Source organism: Heterocephalus glaber, unplaced genomic scaffold (genome assembly GCF_053883595.1).
Source record: "Heterocephalus glaber isolate CG9 unplaced genomic scaffold, H.glaber_assembly_v1.0 deba00001532, whole genome shotgun sequence".
Classification (NCBI taxonomy): domain Eukaryota; kingdom Metazoa; phylum Chordata; class Mammalia; order Rodentia; family Bathyergidae; genus Heterocephalus; species Heterocephalus glaber.
In genome coordinates this window covers 271,907-294,237 of record NW_028258330.1, presented here as the reverse complement: position 1 = coordinate 294,237, position 22,331 = coordinate 271,907, and the positions used below count along the sequence as shown (strand labels likewise).

General features: G+C 44.3%; 1 protein-coding gene across 5 annotated transcripts in view; it reads right to left on the bottom strand.

Moving 5' to 3' along the window:
* The window catches only part of Abhd12 (abhydrolase domain containing 12, lysophospholipase), a 59,228-nt gene that overhangs the window by 14,848 nt on the left and 22,049 nt on the right, over window positions 1-22,331 (bottom strand). For 4 of the 5 annotated variants that reach the window (XR_015441932.1, XM_021252168.2, XM_087188612.1 and 1 more), the window contains exons 2-3: window positions 8,615-8,739; window positions 814-919 (exon numbers count right to left, since the gene is read on the bottom strand). Coding sequence is in view for 2 of the 5 variants with exons in the window: in XM_021252168.2 (XP_021107827.1) it covers window positions 814-919; window positions 8,615-8,739 (231 nt within the window). In the remaining 3 variants the exon portion in view is untranslated. Of the gene's footprint in view, window positions 1-813; window positions 920-3,277; window positions 3,361-8,614; window positions 8,740-22,331 lie in introns of those variants that run through there. The other variant, XM_087188614.1, reaches the window with a different exon arrangement.

Below are 22,331 nucleotides of genomic sequence, written 5' to 3'. Positions count from 1 at the left end.
ACTCATGGCATTCCATTCATAAGCTTCTCACATACGCAGCAGTTTTCTGAAAGCAGAAAGAGACTTTATGGCTACGGAAAAATAAACCCAGCTAGATGAAGGAACAATGACTCAGAGCTGCTTCTAAGAGAAAAAAGAAAGTGCTTGATCAATCCTGATTCAGTTGTTCAGTAACACCCACTTTAATTTAGAGAAAAAATATTACAACATATTCTCAAGAAAACACAGAGAAGTTGCAGGGCTTAAATTCAATTTTTAAATTTTTTTTTATTTTTTGAGACAGGGTCTCATTATATAGTTCAAGTTGGCCTTGAACTCACTATGTATGCTGGCCTCCAACTCAAGGCAATTCTCCCTCAGCTTCCGGAAGTACTGAGGGATACAGGCATGAGCTACCACACCCATCCTAAATCCAATTTAAATTCAAAGCAAAAACAGTAAATAGTTAGAAGATGGCAAACACTCACCCTGCTGAGAAGTTCTGCATGTGAAAAGAAACCACTACTTTTTCCAGTAGGGAGACATTCACTTCAAGAAAAGTGCATTCACATCAGTGTTTGCCATTCTGTGTGGATGTGCTGTTTGTTTCTAGCTTGCTCTGCACTCCTTCAGTTTACCTTGGAAAGAACACTCTAAAAATAATCTGGTCATAAAGCCTCTGCTATTTGGAAGACCTCAGAACAAAGACTGGTGCTGTTTTCATCCTGTACCATTAGGATCAAATTTAGCTGAGATCTTCTCTATGGAACAGGAATGAGTAAATAGAAAAATCCCCTGTGAGGGGCACTGGCTGCAGGTGCGTCGGACACTCACCAGACTCCAATAGTCACATCTGCCTCTGGCTGGAGGTAGTAATTGCAGGTGTGATTCAAACCTTGCTCCTGTGGTTTTTTCAAGTCAATGAAGTAGGGAACCCTTACTGCAGGGAACAAAGAGATTGGCATCAGGTTTAGTGGATGTTCAGGGGCACACAGACAAATGTGAACACTCACATGCACACAATGCAACCTGCCCACAAATGCACAAAATGCATGCCCACACACACCTGTTGACATGTGCACAGCTTCCCCCACACACACCTGCACACACACAAGTCCACATGTGCATAGACCCTACACACAGCAAAGTGAAACTCCCATGGGGTCTGTTAGACCCAGGCCCCCAGTCCCAGGCAGGGGTAGGGCTGAGTGTGCACTGGAATACAGATGGCTCCACAGACAATGCTGTCTGGGCAGGCTCTGAACAGAGCCTGGAACCAAAAGGTTGTTCCAGATGTGAGATGTGCATGAGTGCATTAAAGGGTTAGGGTACAGGAGCACAGGAGCCTGCAGAGGAGCTCAGCTAAGCCATGGCTGAAGCCTGAGGCTTCAGGGTGGCAGGGACCATGGGGAAGGGGATGACATACAAGATGTTTTGTGGCTGGAGCCACAGGATTCAAGGACAAATTGAATTTAAGAGGCAAAAAAAGTAAAGGAATTTGGAAGTCTACAGCATGGTCCCTTAACACAGAAAGGACCACAGAAAACAAGATGTGGAGCAGCTGAACAGATGAACCCAGAGGACCTGTCCATAGTGAGTGAAGTGAGCACAAGAGTAACAGGAGTCCTGCAGTGAGCTGGCCAGTGGGACAATGACTGGATCAACAGGTGCTCCACTGGAAAATCACGGTGTTAGATCCAAGGGACAACAGTAAGATCCTGTGGGTGCCATGCAATCCCACTCTGTTAATGCAAACACCAGCAAACAGCATTGATGTCCACAGCCACACTCATGTGTAGCACGGGAAAAATAGACACATATGCCAGGTGTGAGTGGCAACACCATTTGTTATGGCTTAGATCTATATGGACCTTTGGAAGAGAATTTGAACTATCATAGACAGCTAAGTTAGGTAAAAATATTATCGGCAGTCACACAGAACTAGGCTCTCGAGGGAGTCAGTGCAGAAGATGAGAATGCATTACAATTGTGGCCAGAGGCACATTTGTTGGCCAGGCCTCAAGATAAAGACGAAATGACCAGGCCTACATACATCCCAGGAGATGAGATAAATGGTATCACCTGGTCCAATAGTCTAGATGGACATCAGTCACCCTGGTGGGTTGCTGATCCATCCCTTCCTAAAGAAGATCTTTGTTCTTTCCATGTATACTTGCTATGTGACCTGCTTCCCCACTGGATCAATATTACATAAGCAGCTATACTTGTAATCTTATTGGTTTATCATATTTTTGAACCATGCTGTATCCACCTCCTGATTTTGCTCTATAAAACTTCCCTTGAGAAGTGGGCTCATTGGCAACCCACTTTCAGGTCCCCTCCTGTCTCTCAGGAGCTATCTCAATAAATATTTCATACTCTTAACCTCTGTTGTTCCTTAGAATTCATTCTTCAATTTTGGGGAACATGAACTCGGTGTATCTGACATCTAGCAGGTTGGGAGTTATTTATTTCCCCTATATCAGAACTACAGGGGTGCTACAGCTGACTTGCTGTGAGCAGGTGGGGCCTGGTAAAGGCAGTTCCTTGGGCCCTAACATCTCCCTCTCCAGCTCCTCCTCCTCTCTGCTTCCTGGCTGCCGTGAGATAAGCTTTTTGTTCTCCATGCCTCTCTGTCATGCCATTTCTGCTTTGAGAGTCAGCCAAAATATGGACTACAAATGTGAGCCAAAAGAAATCTCTCTTCCTTTGAGTTGTGGGTGTTTGTCCCAGTGATAAAAAAAAATTGATAAAGACACCACTGCAGTTTTGTTGCTTGTGGTAAACACAACTTTTGAAGGTAAATTTAATTGAAAATCTTAAATAAAAAAAAAGAAACCCACAAACTTTGAGATGGGATTTGCTCACTACAAAATAGCAGCTCCTAAGTGAGCTAGTGACAAACAGCAGGACAGTCCTGACTTCTGGTCAACCCTGCTATCCAGGAGGAAGCCACAGCTGCTGACAGTTTTCTCTGGTGAGGAGGGGTTTGCCATCCCTCATGACTAGCTCTCACTTCAAGTGTAATCGAGACTCTAGGAGCATTTGTTGAATAAATTAACCATCTGACTCATAAGGACAAAGGACATACATGCTTCTTCCTCAGACCTGCTTGAACGTGTGGGGGATAAATCCTCCCTGGACTGTCTATACCACTTAAGACCATTAAGACTAGACTATCTTAATCCACCTCTTCCCCAGGAGCCAACTAAATGTTTAAAACTTTCCTAAGTTTCCTTATTACAGCTGAGTCATGGTCCCAAAAAAGACATGTTGAAGCCCACCCCCCTATACACACCTGAAAATGTGGCTTTAGCTGGAAAGGGGGTCTTCACAAGGTAATGGAACCTGAATCAGGGTCATCAGGGCAGACTCTAATCCTGACAAGAAGGGGGAAGCCACATGAAGAGGATCACAAGCATCTAAAAACCAGGGGAGACAAGGACTGCTAACCCCTGCCAGATGTGGACAAGGGCAGGAAGGATTGCATCCCAGGTAGTGCAGCCCAGCTGACAGTGTGGTCTCAGACTTCTAGTGGCCTCCAGGACTGTGAGAGGATACATATTCGTCTTCCTAGGACTGTAGAGGCAGTCAAGAAAATGCACAGCCATACTGAGGAGCTCAGGTGTATCCTAGCTACTGGACCCAGTGAAGGCTCTGACTGGAAGGAAGCCTGGAGAGTGTGCCCATATTATCAGCTGCTCCTGCGCCCCAACTCTGTGACTTCACTACACGTGCTCAGGACCTGCAGGCTGTGTTTGACGTCCTAGGCCATCACCTGACAACTATAAGGTAAAGGGACCCCTAAATAGGGTCACAGCCCACACCTGACTCATTCAAGCTGCAGCCTCGGAAGCTGGGACTATCTACCCTGCCCAATAGGGGGCAGTAGTGTGGAGGGCAGAAGCCATGTACCCATTGGCTCAACTTTAGGCCTCTCTCAGTTCTCCATCCACCGCCTGCAGTTCTGCTGGTGCTCCATGAGAATGAGCAGCCAGCCCCAAGAAACTTAGGAACTGAGAAGTAAAATTCTACTCCAGGACAGACTCATTCCAGGACACTGGTCTTCCAATTAGCTTTTATTCTTCACTTAAAAATAACTGTGAAGGGGAGGCACACTGAAGGCCTTGCTTTCCTCCATAGCTGTCTGACCACTGCGAAGACTCCAAAACCAGGCCTGGCTGGTCCCCAGGGCACACAGCCCCAAAGAGCAGTGGCTGTTGGAACCACCTAGTCAGTACAGGTCTACTGAGCAGAAAAACCACAAAGCAAGGGTCAAGGGAAGGGGCCAGTACCAGGTAAGCACCAGGACGCCTGAGATCATGCCTGGTCAGATATTCCTTTGGCAACTCTTCATAGCTCCCGTGACTCTGGAAAGCTGCCCAAAACCCACCTTGACCAGACCCGGCTGCAAACACAGGCTGGAGCAGAGGCAGAGGGTACAGGGCAGCCCCTCAGAAGTAGGCCATGGCAGAGTGCTCTCCCACATCCAGCCCAAGGACTGGGCTGGATCCCTTCTCTTCCCTCACATACTTGCTCTTATAGCCTCAAGGCCCATTCCTAGGCTCCAGACCTCTGGCCAGCAGGGCTTGTCTGGCTGCTCACTGGAGCCTCTGGTTCATCTAGTTTTTGTTATCCACCTCTGGCTATGACATCACAAGTCAGCAACCATAAGACAGGCAGGCTTGATTTAAAAAGGATCACAATAGACAGTAGAGAGAGGGAATAAATATGTGAACAGATGCAAAACAATCTACTCTACTGGTTTTTACCTAATCTGGGAAATTCTTGATAGGGAAAGGCTGAAACGCTGAGCTGGATGGACAGTTGTGACAGTGTGAGAACGTGTGGCCTTGGGCTTCACCTTACTCATCATGGCAAGTAACAGCAGTCTTGCTGGGTGGGTTGTGTCTCAACAAATTTCAGTCACTCAATGAGGCTGCAGGGGCTTCCAGGGAAACCAAAGGGAAAAGAAAAGAAAGCTACCAGGGCCGGGGCTAGGCGTGGTAGCAAAGGCCTGTAATCCCAGCACACGAGAAGCTGAAGCAGAAGGATTGCCACAAATTCAAGGCCAGCCTGGGTTACACAGTGAGTTCAAGGCCAGCCTGAACTATGTAGTGAGACCCTGTCTCAAAAACAAACAAGCCAAGGGCCAGGGATTTGGCTCAGTGGTTTCGAGCCTGCTGCGCAAGCACAAGGACCCAAGTTCGATCCCCGGTACCAAAAACAACAACAACAACAAAAAAACAAACAAGCCAAACAAAAACAAAAAAACTATTGGGAGTTCACAGGGACTGTTCTGGGGTTAGGAAAGAGGCTAGGAACTACAGATCTATTTCCAAAGGGTGCTGAGCCCCACACAGACTCTAGGCAATGTTCTCTCTGGCTCTCAGCCAAGACTTCCTTCACTGGAGACACAGCCCTAATCGCCAATGGGAGGGTGGTGACATCCAGGAAGTACCCAGACTCCCAGGCCATAGTAGATGCCAGGCACCACACAGACATGGCTGGGAGGGATCAGATTTCAGAATGCCAAGATAGCAAAAGCATACATGCTATGTTTATCTGGACAGACACATTAAAAAAATAAATAAATAAAAAGACTGGCAGGAAAGAAACTGTTGTGTTAATAGATTTACAGGAGTAACTTTCATTTTGTCTATTTTGGTTTTTGGCTAAGTTTTCATGTATTTTTTGCTTATGAAAATATATTTAAAGTAGACTAACACTTCATAGGTACTATGCTTCTTCTAAAGCTTTTTTTAAAATCTGATTTATATATTTTGTTTCAGACAAATTTGATGTGAGCTTTAAGAATATATTAATTAAAAAAAGAATACATTAATCACATTCTGGAGCACAAAAGACCATTTCATCCCTTCAATGTCAATGTCATAACAGCCACAGAGTCATGATTCTCATCTGGAGGGGACAAGAACAAGGCACCCTATGATCACCATGCAGGCTCTCCCCTATCTTGAGGTGAAACTCCAGGTCACCAGGGTTGGGCTCAGACCCCTACCTCCTCTACCTCTAACTAGGAGAGATGGGCACAAACACTTAAAACCTGACCAGACAGTGGCTGGAATACTGAGAAGCTGGAGCTGCAATGCAGAGAACAACCTCCTCCAGAGCTTCTTGGGGGAGTCCCCCATTGCAGCTACCCAGGGAGAGTGGCAGGGCCTGGGAATAGGGTGCTCCTTCCAGGAGGGGCAGCCATGGTAAGTGCACACCTGGAGTGTGGTGTAGGGGCCAAGCAGAACCCAGGGGCCAGACTGTGCGATGCCCAATCATGGTTCCCAGCATGCTGCCTGCTGGTGTCAGGTTTTTTTGAGTAACTTTTCAAAAGAGGTCAGAATCAGGTTTGTATCCTATTGACAACTAGAGATCTCCTTTAAAAACACTGCCATAGAGCTGGGAGCGTAGCTCAGTGGTAGAGTGCTTGCCCAGCATGTTCACAGCCCTAGGTGCAATCCCCAGAACCACAAAGACAAAAACACAAGCACTTGCTGTAGGAGCGCCTGCTCCCATGTAACTACACATGACAGAAAACATTAGGGACAGCCCCACTCCCCATGCACAGCCTCCTCTCTGCTCTGTGGGAGCTGAGGAGGAGGATCCAAAGTTCTGTTCTGGCAGAACACTCTGCCATCCCCTTAGGAAATCAGCACAGCAAAATCTGTAGGTTGTGCCTGAAGTAGCTCCAACAATTATCTGCAGGAAATCAATACAGATCTTTGCTTGGAACACACAGTGTGGCCCAAGGAACAGCATGCCCCACACACTCCTCTGCAAGCAGAGCTCATACCCTGCAGCAAAGGCACCTGTCCTCGGTGTAACTTCTGAGTAAGTTTGGAACAACTGTGTGGGTTGAGTCTAAGGTCTTCACTGGCAGATCTGCAGCCCTGTGCTTCATGATTATACTCAACCCCAAACTCTTTTCTATTTACTCTCTGCTTTACCCTTTACATTTAAGGACATTAGAAATCAATGCTCCCTTGATAGTAGGGTATTGTTAGTTTCTATTTAAGGCTGTGCTTCCCCCAAGGCGGCAAAACTTAGACACCATAAATTCCTAGAAGTTTGGTTACTCATCCATTAGGAAAATAAAATGCCTTTTAGTATATAATACATATTTTATAAGAAATTTATCATAACCAAATAAAAACTTAGTACAGATTCACAAACAGTAATGCTGACCTTACTATTTCCATTCCTCCTACCAGTATAAAGAACAGAAATTCCCTCTTAGCCAGTTTCTGCCAACTTTCTGTGATCAAGTCTTTTATTGGCTGAATACTCAAACTCTTAAACCCAGACCCTACAGAGCCTGTAGTACTATTGTTTCTACGAGGGGTCTCAGCCCTGAGATGCAACCATCCACTCACCTGTCCCTGGCTTTGCACTTCCCAGGCCACCACCCAGCATCTAGCAGCTCCTCCTTGTGTCCCCACCCTGTGACCCTGCAGCCCAGGTCACCTGGTGGCACCTCTGTCTATCCTCCCCTGCAACTCCTACCTCACCATTCCCCCCACAGCAGCAAGCCTGGCTTCTGACCCTGACACAGTCACACAGGGGCCAAACTCACCCTGAAAGAGCTCACATACAGCCTGCACAGAGTCCACCTTGTCCTGCTGCAATGCTGTCTGTGCCATCCTCAAAAGCACCATTCGTGCAGTGAACCTCTGTCACTGCCCCCCCCCCCCCCCGCAAGTCTCCTAAAGCAGAAGTTTCCAACCCCAGAGCCAGGGACTGGTCCACAGCCTGTTTGGAACCTGATTGCACAGCAGGAAGTGAGTAGGGGCAAGGGAGCAAAACTTCATCAGTATTTACAACTCTCCCCATCGCTGGCATTACCACCTGAGCTCTGCCTCCTGTCAATCAGCAAGGCATTGGATTCCCATAGCAGCGTGGGAATGGACTAATATGGACTGTCCAAGTGAGGGATCAAGGTTTCAAGCTCCTCAGAATCATCCCCAAACCATCATCCACCACGCCCCATAGAAAATTTGTCTTCCAGGAGAACTGGTCCCTGGTGCCAAAATGGTTGGGGACAACTGTCCTAAAGGGACCGTGCCCAGGAAACACACAGACCAGCCCCTCTGGCTTCTGTCTCATAAGCTGGATACCTCTCTTCTTTCCCCCAAACATATACACAGTCCAGGTTAATTCAAGGAGCCTATAACACTATAAGGCCAGCACAGACAGCACAGAAATCAAAGCATGTTAGGCTTTCTTAAGGAGAAAAAAAATCAAAAATTTGTAAAAAGTAAAAAATAACCTACTTTTTTAGTTTTAAAGGTACTATATTTTTCAATGAACATCTTTTCTAAGGATAGCCTCTTTGCACACAGGACAAAGTATCTCCATCAGGACAGCTGTGGATGACCTTTCATACTATCAACATCTCTAAGCACAGTCACTCAGGGACCAGTACACATAGGGCAGCACCCTCACAACACCCTGACTAGGCACAGACAGGTGCTATTTCTCCATCTACCCACCTGCACACTGTTCCCTAAAGATTTGTACATTTCATTACATATAAATTCAACCTCAGAATAAAAAGACACCCACTAAAATCACACATCACCATGAAAACAAACTCTAAGAAAAACTGACACGTAGCACTTACCAAAATTCAAGAAAATCAGTTTGGCCTGTATCCCAGGGCACAGTCTGACGAGAAAGGGAATGGCGATGTATAGCCCCAAGATACACAGAAGCAACTTCCTCAGTCGGAACCACAGCCCCTTCCGCCTGCAGGAGAGAAGCAGTTCTCAGGTCAAGGGGTGGCTGGAACTCCCTTCAAGTTTATTAACGGCATGGCCAACATTATCCAACAAGGGCTGCACATTTCCCACAAGGGTACTGCCAGTAATAACCATAGCCTCCCATCCGCTCATGTTAAAATAATCATCTGAGATAGTCTTAATTTGAGTTTAGGACTCTATTGGAGGAAAAGTTTTGTTTTTTTTTTTCTTTTTCTTGAACGCCAAAGCCAACAGTCAGTCCTGTTGATTTCTTAGGACTGTCCTTGGGCAGGAATCCAGCAGTGACAGCAGCCCCTCAGAAAGCACTTCACCTGACGTGAGACCCCAGGTGCCACTTCATCTTAGCAGAGCAGCTTCTCTGGGCTTTGCAGTCACTGTGAGCTGGCCACCATCCTGAATTACTCATTAACTCTCTGTGGGAAGCATGCACACCCGGGACATCAGCAGAACCTGCCCAACAAGGTGGCGGGGGGAAAGAGCTAAGGACTGAGAAAAGGGACAGGGCTGCAAGACCGTCCAGGTGCTTCTGCCCAGTCCCTCACTGTCCCACAGTCTCTTCTCCAGGCCTCAGGCTGGTGGCCATCCATAGAGTCTCAAGACCCTCTTCTGATCCCTAATGCTAACCCCAATCCTCTTCCCACTCTTCTTGCAGAAACATCTCTAACCCATGATTCTCAAACTTCTTGGTCTCAGGAGCTCTCTACACTGAAAATGTGAGGATGCTGAGGAACATCTGTTTGTATAGTTTATTACTGTCATATGAGAAGTTAACACATAGGGCTGGAGATTTAGCTCGATGACTCCGTCACCTGCCTCGCAAGCGCAAAGACTGGAGTTCGATCCCCAGTACCAAAAAAAAAAAGAGAGCGAGAAGTTAACACATTTAAAAATGTCTAGGGCTGGTGATACAGGTCAGTGATACAGTGCTCGTTTAGCATGCATGAGGCCCTGGACTCCAATCCTAGATCCACCAAAAAAAAATTAATTCATCTATTAATTCATGTATAGTGATAATAAGCACTCCATTATATATTAATATAAATAACATTTGTTATGAAAAGCAATTCTATTTTCTAATATTAGAAATTTTAGGGAGGAGTGACATTCACATTTTTATACATTTCTTTTTTCTGATGCTAGGAGCTGAACTCAGAGCTTTGCATACACTATGCAAGTGCTCTATCACTGAACTATGAGCCTAGCCCTTTTAGACATTTCTTTAGGCTGGACCGTTCAACAGACAGAGAGATCCTCCTGTCTGCTTCTGCACTCAGTCTATCATGACACTGGAAACCCCCTTGGACTTGGACCGGAGTGGAAGAGCAAATGAGCAAATCTCTATGTACCGGAAATCACTTTGGCCTTGCTGACCTCCTGCACATCTGGGACCCCTCAAGTATGCAGGGCATGCTTTTTTAGAAAACTATTGCTCTTGGGCTGGGGATTTAGCTCAGTGGTTCTGCCACCTCACAAGCACAAGGTCCAGAGTTCAATCCCCAGTACCAAAAAAAAAAGTAAAAAGAAAACTATTGCTCTTACCAAACTGAACCTTACTGAGGCTAGTTATTTCTGGATGTAAAGTGGTTCTAAAATCACACTGAACTGCTAATACACAAAACAGAGATGAACCTTGAAAGCATTCTGCCATGCTAAAACAGAAGGCCACAGAGATTATACATAAGATTCCATATACCTGAAATCCCTGAAAAGGCAAAACTATAGAGATAGAAAAGCAAAACAGTGAGTAGAGGGGCTGGGTAAAGTTGGACATTGACTGCACCAGGCTCCAGGGAATTTGGAATATTAAAAGAAATACTCTATCTTGCTTGTGGCCATGGTGACATAACTACATACGTCTGTCAAGACTCAACTGTACAGTTGGAACTGGGGAATTTTATTACACGTAAACAACACCTCAATAAAACAAATGTAAATATAAGCTGATAAAGTTGATGACAAATATTCACTCAGGTAACTTCATTTACTCCCCCAACCAGCAGCTCTGTAAGTGGCTGACAAGCAGGGTGGTAAAAGCCTGTGTCCACATCTGCACTGTGCCCACAGCCCAGGGTTCAGACAATGGTATGGCAGGCATGTGACAGGCACCTGGGACCTGGGGACATCATTTGAGAACATCACCCAAGGTGATCTGGTTTGGTCTAAGCTACCAGAGAAGGGGCCACTGGGCTGAAAGACTAAGTCAGGAATACAGGAATTAACTAGATGATGTGGGATGTCTTAGTCACTTTCCTCTCACTGAGACACAATACCTGACACCCTCAACTTAAAAGAGAAGTTTATTTTGATTCAAGACTTTAGTCCATAAGTCAGCAGGCTCCAAGGCAGAATGAAGATGGCAGAGGGACATGGTGGAAGAAAGGTGCCCCTAGTGACCCACTTCCAAACAAGCTCCAACTTTTTTTTTTTTTTTTTGGCAGGGTCTTGCTATATAATTTAGTCTGGTCTTAAACTCACTATGTAGCCCAGGCTAGCCTCAAAGTCCTGGCAATCCTCTTGCATCAGCCTCCCAAGGGCTGGGATTACAGGTGTGTGCCACTACACCTGGCTATGGCCCCACCTTTTAATAACACATTTAGCTACTAAATTCATCAGTGGATAAATCCACTGATGAGTACAGCACCCTGATGATCCAATCACCTTCCAAACACATGAAATATCATTTTAGAATTAAACTATAATATTGCACCCCAACTTCCAAGAGATTTATGTGCATCTCATTATGCAAAATGCATTTAGTTCATCTATAAGAGTTGCCAAAGTTGTAACAGTTCTAGCCCTGCTGAAAAGCCCAAATCCAAAGTCTTCAGACTCAAGACAAACTCTTAGCTATGAACCCTGGTAAAATTGAAAAAGCAAGTTATGTGCTCCCAAGATACAATGGCACAGGATAAACAATCCTATTCCAAAAGAAAAAAATGGGAATAAAAAGGAACTGGACCAGGGCCGGGGATTTAGCTCAGTGGTCTCACCACCTGCTTTGCAAGCGCAAGGTCCCGAGTTTGATCCCTGGGGGGAGGGGGATTTAGCTCAGTGGTTCTACCACCTGCCTCGAAAGCACAAGGTCCCGAATTCGATCCCTGATACCAAAAAAAAAAAAAAGGAATTGGACCAAAATGTGACTGAAGCCCATCACTGCAAATATTAAATCATGTAGCTCCAGGACCAGTATCTATGGTACATGGTGGCAAGATGTGAGGGCTTGGGTAACTCTGCCCCTCACAGCCCTCATGGCCTCTCTCTTGGGGTGGGCTCTGCTCCCTGCTTAAATCTTTTTTTTGGTACCGGAGATCGAACTCGGGTCCTTGTGCTTACGCAGCAGGCAGCGAAACCACTGAGCTAAATCCCTGGCCCCCCTGCTTAAATCCTTACTCAACAGATGTTCCAGGTTCCTGGTATCTCCAACTTCCTGGGGTTTCTACTCACTTTTGGCTTCACTCTCACAGCTTCATGCACTGCCCTCTCAAGGGTGCACTGCCTAGCCTCCCAGGCCTTCTTTTGAACCCTGAGTGGAAGCCTTCAGGACCCCTTAACTCTTGCATTCTGTATGCCTGAAAAGCTAGCACTGTGTGGATGACACTAGGGTTTACTGCCAGCTTGAATAGTAGCCAGGCCCCCTAGCATCACGGCAGGAGAAGCCTCAGAGTGCCTTAATGGCTGAGCACTGTGAAATGAATCCCAGGGAACTAATTCCCCAGGCAGCTCTTCTCAGGCAGGCATCCCAGGGAATCTTCTCAAATGAAAGTTTTACAGTTTTGCACCCTTAAATCTGTGAAGAGTGGAGTCTTACAGATTCCTGAGATGCCCTAAAGCCATCTTTCTATTATTCTTTTTTTTTTTTTTTTTTTGGTACCAGGGATTGAACTCTTACACTTGTGCAGCAGGCGGTGAAACCACTGAGCTAAATCCCCAGCCCAATCTTTCTATTATTCTGATGCAAAGTACTTGGGTTGTTTTCAATGTTAATCTTTTCAACAACCATATGTTCCTTTGCCAACTTTGCAGGCGCTTCCTTTCTGATAAAACTGCAAACTGTTTAACATTTCCTTCTTGTTCCTAAGTCTCATTGTGTATCTGACTAAAAGCAGCCAGCAGTGCCCATGATACAGCCTAAATACTGGGATCCTTTGAAATTTCCTCTGCCAGATTAATTAGTTCGCTCACATTAACCTCAGTCTTCTGCAGTCTCAGGCCACACACAGACCATAGGCCAGGGTGCTGGACTGCGCTGGGCCCTAACACCCCTCTGTCCCACAAAGGATGGCCTTTGCATCCCACCCTACCTCTGTTCTGGCCTCTTTCTGTAGAGGAGGCTCCAACCACATGCCCAGAGCAACCAACAAACTTTATGAGATTTTCTTTCACACCATGTCAGATCTTAGATATGTTTGGAGAGAAGACTTCTTCCACAAATTATCTGAGGCAAGGATAATGTAGACAATTTACAATTTATTGCTGCCCCCCAGAATGGTGGCTCCTAAAGCAGTCCTTGTTTAAAACCCGAGTAAAGGTGCAAGATGGCTATGCCCTCACCCAAGAAGACTGAAGCAGGCAAAGAGGGGCCTAGGGAGGTTAGGTTCTGAGCAGGGAAGCTGCAGCCAGCAGGGCAGGTGAGGAGGCTAAATGCCAATATTTGACTAATTCCCACAGCAGCTCAGTGCCAGACTGTAAGCCAGCAATGCCCCGGGCCTTACCTGCCCCACCCTTGACCCTTGACCTCTCTGGGATTCAGCAAGGCATGGTTGACACTGTGTGTGTGTGTGTGTGTGTGTGTGTGTGTGTGTGTGTGTGTGTGTGTGTGTGTGTGTGTGTGTGTGTGTGTGTGTGTGTGTGTGTGTGTGTGTGTGTGTGTGTGTGTGTGTTCATGTCCCACACCAATACCACAGATTAAACAAATGAGGTAGACACCCAGAAAGGAACTGTAGGGGAAGGGAAGAGATGTGTAGAGATTTTGTGAAGTTTTGTTATTAGTCATATAATGTCAACTCATCAATAGTCTTTCACGAAGGGCAACCTGACCTACAAATCACTTTACGGGTGTTTTAAAAAATACAGTACTGAAGCTGGTTGTGGTGGCACAGACCTATAATCCTAGCACTCAGGAGAGCCTGAAGTGGGAGGATTTCAAGTTCAAGCCCAGCATGAGCTAGCTACTTGGTGAATTCCAGGCCAGCCTGGATTATAACATAAAACCTTCATTCAAGAGTTGCAAATTAAAACAACACTGAGATCCCATCTAACTCCAGAAAGAATGGCTGTTATCAAGAAATCAACCAATAATAAATGCTGGGGGGCTGTGGAGAAAAAGGAACCCTTCTGCACTGTTGGTGGAAGTGTAGACTGGTGCAACCACTGGAAATCAGTGTGAAGATTCCTCAGAAACCTAAAACTAGAGGTTCCATTCAATCCAGCTATTCCCCTTCTTGGTATCTTCCCAAAAGAATCAAAAGCATCACAGCTTGTAATAGCTACATCTTGGAAAGAACCCAAATGCCCATCAACTGACAAATGGATAAAGATGTGGGGTTTTTTACACAATGGAGTACTACTCTGCCATAAAGGAAGATAAACTGAAGACATTTCTAGCTAAATGGACACACCTGAGACCATACTCTTTTTTTTTTTTTTTTTTTTTTTTTTTTTTTTTTTGGTGCTGGGGATCGAACTTGGGTCATTGCGCTTGCGAAGCAGGTGCCGGAACCACTGAGCTAAATCCCTGGCCCCTAGCCCATACTCTTAAGTGAGATAAATCAGACACACATGTTTAAATACTGCATTGCTTCTCTAGTTTGAGAAACCTAAAGTGGAAATAAAGACTAAAATGTGTAACAGACATTGGGAAATGGGAAGAAATTTTTCAAACGAGAAAGGGAACAAGGGAAGGGGGAGGGGAGAAAGAAAAAAGGGACAAAAAAAAATAGAAGGAAAAATTTGAAACAAAGCTTTTGCAAATAAGGAGAGGAAGAGGGGTTGAAGGGAGGGGAATGGGAAAAGAAAAAGCAAGGTATACCATGTACAGGTACAAATTCCCTACGATGAATGTTATCATTACATATAGCTAAGATGTATCAATAAATGTTTTCCTTTAAAGGGGGGGAGAGGATAAATAAAACATAAAAAGCTTTCCTGTCATATTGTCACCCTACGTCCCGTCCCCTTCATGGCACAGGTAACTATGTGTATTAACTACTAACTTATGCTTACAGAATTCCCTTCTACAGATATATATACATGCTCTCATTCCTCTTTTTAAGCAAAGGAAGCATGCTACTCACCAGTTTGTTTTTTACTCTACAACATATCCAGGCAATTCTGCTTTGCAGATGTTTTGTCTTTTGTCATTATATATGTCAGCCAAGCGTTTTTCATAACTATTAGGTCAAGTTTATTTTAAAACTTGACAGAACTTGGGCTTTGAGTCATAGTCAGAAAGGCATCTTCATTTTAAGACTAAGTTGGAGGCCAGCCTGGGCTACACAGTGAGTTCAAGGCCAGCCTGAACCACACAGTGAGACCCTGTCTCCAAAAAAAATTGAAAAAAAAATTACAAAAAGGACTGGGGATGTAGCTCAGTGCAAAGGCCTTGGCTTCAATCCCTAATACTGGGGGAAAAAATTCATTCATGTTTTCTTCCATTATTTTTTGATTTCACTTTTACATTAATTCTGATCCTTTTAAAAACTGGGATCCTATTGCACAGTGTTAAGATATAAATCCAGATTTATTTTATTCCATATTGCTACACAGTTCAACAAAAATAATGAAAACTTTTATTAAGTGTCGAAATCAAGGGCAATGGCTGTGGCTTGGTGGCATAGTACTTGACTAGTTTGTTAGAGGCCCTGGGTTTGATCCCCAGCACCAGAGAAAAAATGAAAATGAATCTTATCTCCATTCATGTATTATTCCACCTCTACCCATACTAAACCCTCAAATGTGCCTGGGCTTCTTTCTGGAATCTGTCCTAGCTCACTGCCCTGTTATTCAGAGCTTGCCAAACTGCCTGGACTGCTGCATGGACCAGATTCTGCACATCGCCCTGCACTCTCTTCTCCAGGGGCTCAGGCCACTCTCCACCTGCCCTTCAGAATCACCTTGTAGAGAACCACAAGAAACACATGGACCTTTTCATGTGGGAACCTGTTAGAGGAGTGATCTAGAGAGCCCAGGAGGGCAGTGGCCTCGAGCTTTCCTAACTAAGAATACAGCTCTGTATGCAGGGGCTTCCTAAATGACCCAGAAGTTTTCCTCTTTCAATTTTGCGTGCTCCTCTAAGTCTCCTTCTAGGCACTTTTTGGGGGGGATTTAAAAAGGTTCTCTTCCACTTTATCTCACACTCAATTATTGTTTGTGTGTGTGAAAGCTACAAATCCAAGCATTGTATTGTATCTCTCCTATTGGGACAGTGCATCCACACATGGAGGTGTCATGAAGTTATTAGAAAGTGCTATGCAGGGCCAGGGATTTAGCTCAGTGGCACTGTGCCTGCCTCACAAGCACAAGGTCCTGAGTTCAATTCCTGGTACAAAAAAAAAAAAGAAAAAGAAAAAAGAAAGTGCTACGCAGTGACACACAAGTAGCAGAAAGAATCTGCAGTCATTTAGAGAAGGGGAAACAGGACAGAGAATGCAGCAGACATACTTCAGGGTTTGGTTTTCTTTATGTGGTACTGGGGATGGAACCCATGGCCTCTAGTGCATGTAAAGCAAGAGCTCCACCACGTCGATACATCCCCAAACCCACATCAGTTTCTGTTTTGTTTTGTTTTGATGTAGTTTAGGCTGACTTTGAACTCACTATGTAGCCCAGGTTGGCCTCAAATTCATGGTAATCCTCCTGCCTCAGCCTCCCAAGTGATGAGGTAACAGGTATGCACCACCACACCCAGTCCACTTCAATACTTTTTAAAATGTTCTCCTTCTCTGTTCTCCCAGTGCTAGGGATGTAACCCAAGAACCTGCACATGTTAGACAAGTATTCTTCCACAGAACTATATCTCCAGCTATATCTTTGTGGTAAAGTGATTCACTTTTATTCATATTTTTTATTGTGGTTAAAAATTAATATAACAAAGCTGGATGTGGTGGCACATGCCTATTATCCCAGCACTTAGGAGGCTGAGGTAGGAGGATTACAGTGACTTCAAGGCCACCTGGATTACTCAGGACCCTGTCTTGCAGGAATCCTATCACTTCCTGTGCTGCCATCTCCAAAACAGGCTTCAGGATTTGACACTGTAGGGGCAGAGGCTCTGGCTGCTCACACAAGAGCCACATGCCTCCAGCTTGTGAGACTAGGTCTCACCTGAGGAGTGTAAATCTCTAAACAGGGACTGCTGGTGAGCAGGTGAACATCAGCAGGCTCCAACAGCACAGCTGCACACACGGTGCTTCTGGAAGGAGAAAGGGAGCCTGCTGAACCTTCCCAGGGGAGAAACTGGCTCAGTGAAGAAGCCCTTGGTAGCTTCTTGTGAACAAAGGGTCATGTTCAGTTGTAATGGATCCCAGCCTTTAATTTTCCCATCTGGAAAGATTGAGCTTCTAGGCTCCTGATTGTCTTAAAGGAGTCCACTCAGCTGGCTATGGTTTGGGGCTCCAAAAGTCCCTATGTGAAAGGCCTCACACATGGTCCATCATGGTCCAGCCCATGGGGAGGCTGTGAGGTCACTGGGGTGTGCCCTTAAAGGGGACAGTGAGGCATCCCAGGCTCCTAGGGCAGTGAAGCTCAGCCGGTCCCAGCACCCAGAAGGAAGCTCCCCGCCTCCATCCCAGGCTCCTAGGGCAGTGAAGCTCAGCCGGTCCCAGCACCCGGAAGGAAGCTCCCCACCTCCATCCCAGGCTCCTAGGGCAGTGAAGCTCAGCAGGTCCCAGCACCCAGAAGGAAGCTCCCCTGCTGCCATCCCAAGCTCCTAGGGCACAGAAGTTCAGCCACGTGGGCACCAGAAGCACCACCACCCCCGCCCCTGCGGAAATGAGAAGACACATAAACAGTCCTCAAAAACAGACTTCCAGATCACCTACAGCAACCCCAAAGGGAAACGAGATGGAACACTCTGATACTCAACCACCTGGACTCTCTGAACTGGCAACAAAAGAGGATCTGGGAAAAATGAAATCAGAAATAATTACTCAGACAACAGCAAAGATTTTGCGCATGGTGCAAGACATGATTAATAAATCTAGAGAGGACACAGATAAAAAAATAGAGGATCTGAGGAACATGATGGAATCCCAACATAGGAAACAAATGGAATCCATAAAACAGATACAAAGAGATTGCCAAGAGATTAAAAACTCCATCGAAAGTCTGCACAGCAGAATGAACCAATGTGAGGATACAATTTCACATACAGAAGATAAGATTGCAATTAGTGACCAGGAAAAGAAAAATTGCTTTAAAATTGTAAGGGAACATGAGAAATCAATCCAGCAGCTAGCTGCTAGACGATGCAAAGAAGAGTAACATAAGACTTATTGGAGTCAATGAAGAAAGAGGAGTGCAGATGACATAAAAAAACTCTTCACAGAAGTGATGGCAGAAAACTTCCCAAGGAGGGGAAAAGAACTTGACATACAGATAAGTGAGGCATATAGAACTCCAGCTAACCTTAATCAAAAAAAAAAATCTACACATAGGCATATAATAGTTAGGATTCCAGAAATCCAACAGAAGAATAAAGTTCTACAAGCAGTGAGAGAAAAGAAACAAATCACATACAAAGGAAAGCCTATCAGAATCACAGCAGACTTCTCAATGCGAACCCTCAAGGCAAGAAGAGCTTGGAGTGATGTATTTCAAGCCCTAAAGGAAAACAGCCTCCAACCCAGACTGATGTACCCTGCAAAACTATCTTTCAAAACGGATGGAGACAGAAGATGCTTTCATGATAAAGAGCACCTCAGGAACTTCATGAATACCAAACCGGCACTCCAAAAAATGTTAGACAATACTCTAGGAAAAGACAATGAGGATCACAACCCCAGGAAACCCAGCAGGATGAATCCACTGGGCCTGACAAATTAAACGCAAAGGGGGAGAATCCAACAAAAAGAAAAAGTCATGACAAGGCTTTTAAAACTTTTGACTTCATCTCCCTAATGAGTGTATAATTCAATCTTATTATTGTACTGATTAGTATTTTTCTGATTCTAGAATTGCACACCATTCCTTGTGCTACACTGGCTATTTATCATCTTCTTATGTCTACATTTTAATTGGGTTGTCTATTAATGAGCTCTAAGAATTCTTTATATATTCTGCTCATAGGTTATATGCATTGTAAATATGGTCTGTTTAAGGACTACTTTTCATTTTAAAGATGTCATTTAAAGTTCTAAATTTTGATGGAATCTCATCAATTTTTTTTCTTTTATACATCATGGCTTTTGTATCCTAGGTAGTTCTTGCCTACCCTGAATTCATAAATATTTTCCCTTATAATTTCTTCTTAAAGTTTTACACTTTAAGGCTTTTTTAGGTTCATAGATCCCTTCAAGTTAGTTTCATGTATGGAAAAAAAGGGTTGAGGTTAATTTTTTATATACGGATACCAGGTGTTCTAGTGCCGTTTGCTGAAGACACTATCTCTTCCTCGGCTCTTGAATCGAGTTTATATTCTATAAAATGCTAATGTTAAATAATCTTGCAAAACTCAGTGGACCATACATGTGTGGTTCTATTTCTAGATTCTCTGTTTTATTCAAATGATCTATATGTCTTTCCTTACACCCACACTGCCTTGATTACAGTAGCTTTAGAAGAAGTCTTAAAATTGGGTGCTAAACGTCTTCCAACACTGTTTTTTGTTTTTGTTTTTGTTTTTGGCTTTTCTGGGTCCTTTGTACTCCTACATAACTTTAAAATTTCAATATCCAGTTCTTCATTTATAGCAAGTACACACAGACCTGAATTTTTATATATACCTTGTGTTTTCTAATCCTGCTAAATTCAAGTACAAGTTCTAGGGGCTCCTAGAGATTTCTCAGTATTTTCTCTGCAGATGATCATTTCATCTACATATAAAGATTTTGCTTCTGCCGTGCCAATCCTATCCTAGTTGTGTCATTTTATTGCCAGGCTATTTTGGTTTAGACCTATGTTTCAAAGTCTAATGGACAGATGAAGAGTAGGCATATATGCCCTTGTTCCCCACTTTAGGGAGAAAGCATTGTATGGTCTCCATTCATAGAAGGAGTTTTTGTTGGAAGTATGGAGTACATGTCTTTGATCTGTTGAGAAGGTTCTGTTCTACTTCTAGTGTCCTGATAGATTTTACCACGAACAGCTGTAGAATTTAGTCCAATACTCTTTCTCCAACTAGTGACAGGATCATATGGCTTTCTCCTTTCCTCTGTTAAAATGATGACTTTTGGGGTGGATCTTCCAATGCTGAACCAACACTGCCAATCCCTATAACAAAACCACTTTCTACATACTGCCAGATCTGACTTCTAAGAGTTTGTTTTGTTAAACAAATTTCTATCTATGTTCATACTTTTTTCTTCTATTATCTTTATCCAGTTTTAGGATTAGCACAATGTTGAGTTCCTAAAATGAGGGGAGAAGTGTTCCTTCCTTTTTCTGCTTTAATTGTTTGATGTAATTTATCAGTTAAAATGTTTATGAGTCTGCTGTTGTCATATAGGTAGGTTTTCAAGCTAGGAATATACTTTCTTTAATAGGTGCTATTCAAATTTTATATTTCCTCCAGAGTTAGTTTCATTCATTTGTCTTCTAAGTTACTTCTTAGAAGTTGTCAAATTTATTTCAAAAAAGATTTCTGTAATATGCTTTCTATACCCTTTTAAATTCTGTAAAATCTGTGGTAATGTCTCCTAGATCTTAATATTGTAATTTTTAAAAATGTATAACTGATATTGTATAACAGGAAGAAAAGATCTAAAAGAGCAGGGGAATTGGGAGGGGTAGGGGAAGGGAAAAAGGGAAAGGAAAAAATATAAGAAGAGGATAAAAATGGAAACAAGGTCTTTGCAAATAGGGAAGGGTGGAGGGGGTGAAGGGAGGGCAAGGGAAGGGGAAAGAAAATAAGAACCAAGATACTCAGGTAATGGTACAAGATCCCAATGATGAATGTAACTGTATTTTATACCTAAAATGTACCAATAAAGTTAATGGGGGGGAAAAAAAAAAGATAGCCAATAGAGAGATGAAAATGTCAAAGTTTTCTGTTTCCTAGTTCACTGCCAAATATATTTTGAGTTGTATATGATGAAATGTAATTGAAATAATTGACCTTAGCAAGTGTTAAAAAAAAATCAATCACTTAGGCCATAGATGAGGAGGGGAGCCCATTGATCAAGGACCTCTGGGCCACTAGCAAAATTCCAGAATAATAAAAGAATCTTCAAAAAAAAAAAGCGACAGTGAGGCCCTGACCCCTTCCTTCATCTTTTTCTCTCTCACTTCCTGGCCATGAGGAGAGAGGCTCTTTCTTCACCACATACTTCTTGCCAGAATGGGCTGCCTTGCCACAAGCCTAAAAGCACAGGCTGGCTGGTGTGCCCCTAAATCTGTGAGCCGAAATAAATCGTTTCTCTTTATAGGATGATCATCTCAGTACTTTGGTATACTAGTGGAAAGCTACCACATACCCTCTGCAGAAGTTCCTCCCCAAACTGATTGCAGTGGACCTGCACATTCAACCTTCAGGGTTCTGGGTACCTGGGCCATTCCCTGTGGAGAATCTCACAATTCACAGTGATCTGGAAACTCTCTCATGCATCCCAAACACTAAGAGCCAGCAGGGCTGAGGAGCTTGGCCCTCTGTGAAGCTGTCCTGAGCGTCCACAGCATGCAGCCAAATGCCCAGAGCTTTCCAGCAACACCCACCACTTGTGCCAGGTTGAAGGTGCTAGACTAAGGAGTGGGCCAATCCCAAGGAAAAGCTGTAGGGGGTCTTGAGAAATCAGACGCCCACCCCTTGAGCCCTACTGTGTGATAGAAAGCAATAGTCCAATTAAAGCAGCTGTTTCCTTCAAGCAACAGTCAGCCCACAGTGAAGGATGTGTAAAGGCCCTAACCACAGCAGGAGGGGTGGTGGTCAGAGCACAGGCTCTGGAGAAGGCCCAGGTCTGCTACCCTGTGGGAAACTACGTACCCACCCATGCTTTGGGTCTCTCCTCTGTGAAACCGGGTGATGCTGTGCACCTCAAGAGGTAGCTGTAAAGCATTAATTTTGCTCACACACATTAAGATTGTAAGAGAAGAGTACCAGGTACAAAGGACACACTGTTATTTTCCCTCATCCTTCCTGTACCTTCTGTTTTCCTTTTCATTTCTTTTTTTAGCCAGGGTCTCGCTATGAATTGTAGGCTGGCCTTGAATTCACAGAGATCCTCCTATCTCAGCCTCCTGAGTGCTGGGATTACAGGCATGTGCCACCACACTCGGTTTCTTCATTTCTCTTTTATTATTCTGCCTTTTCTACTCTCCTTCCCTCCCTTAATGAGGATATTTTTTTTTTGGTATGGGGGACCAACCTAGCGCTTTCAAGGCAAGCAGTGGAAGCACTGAGCTAAATATTACCCTGGCCCTGAGGGT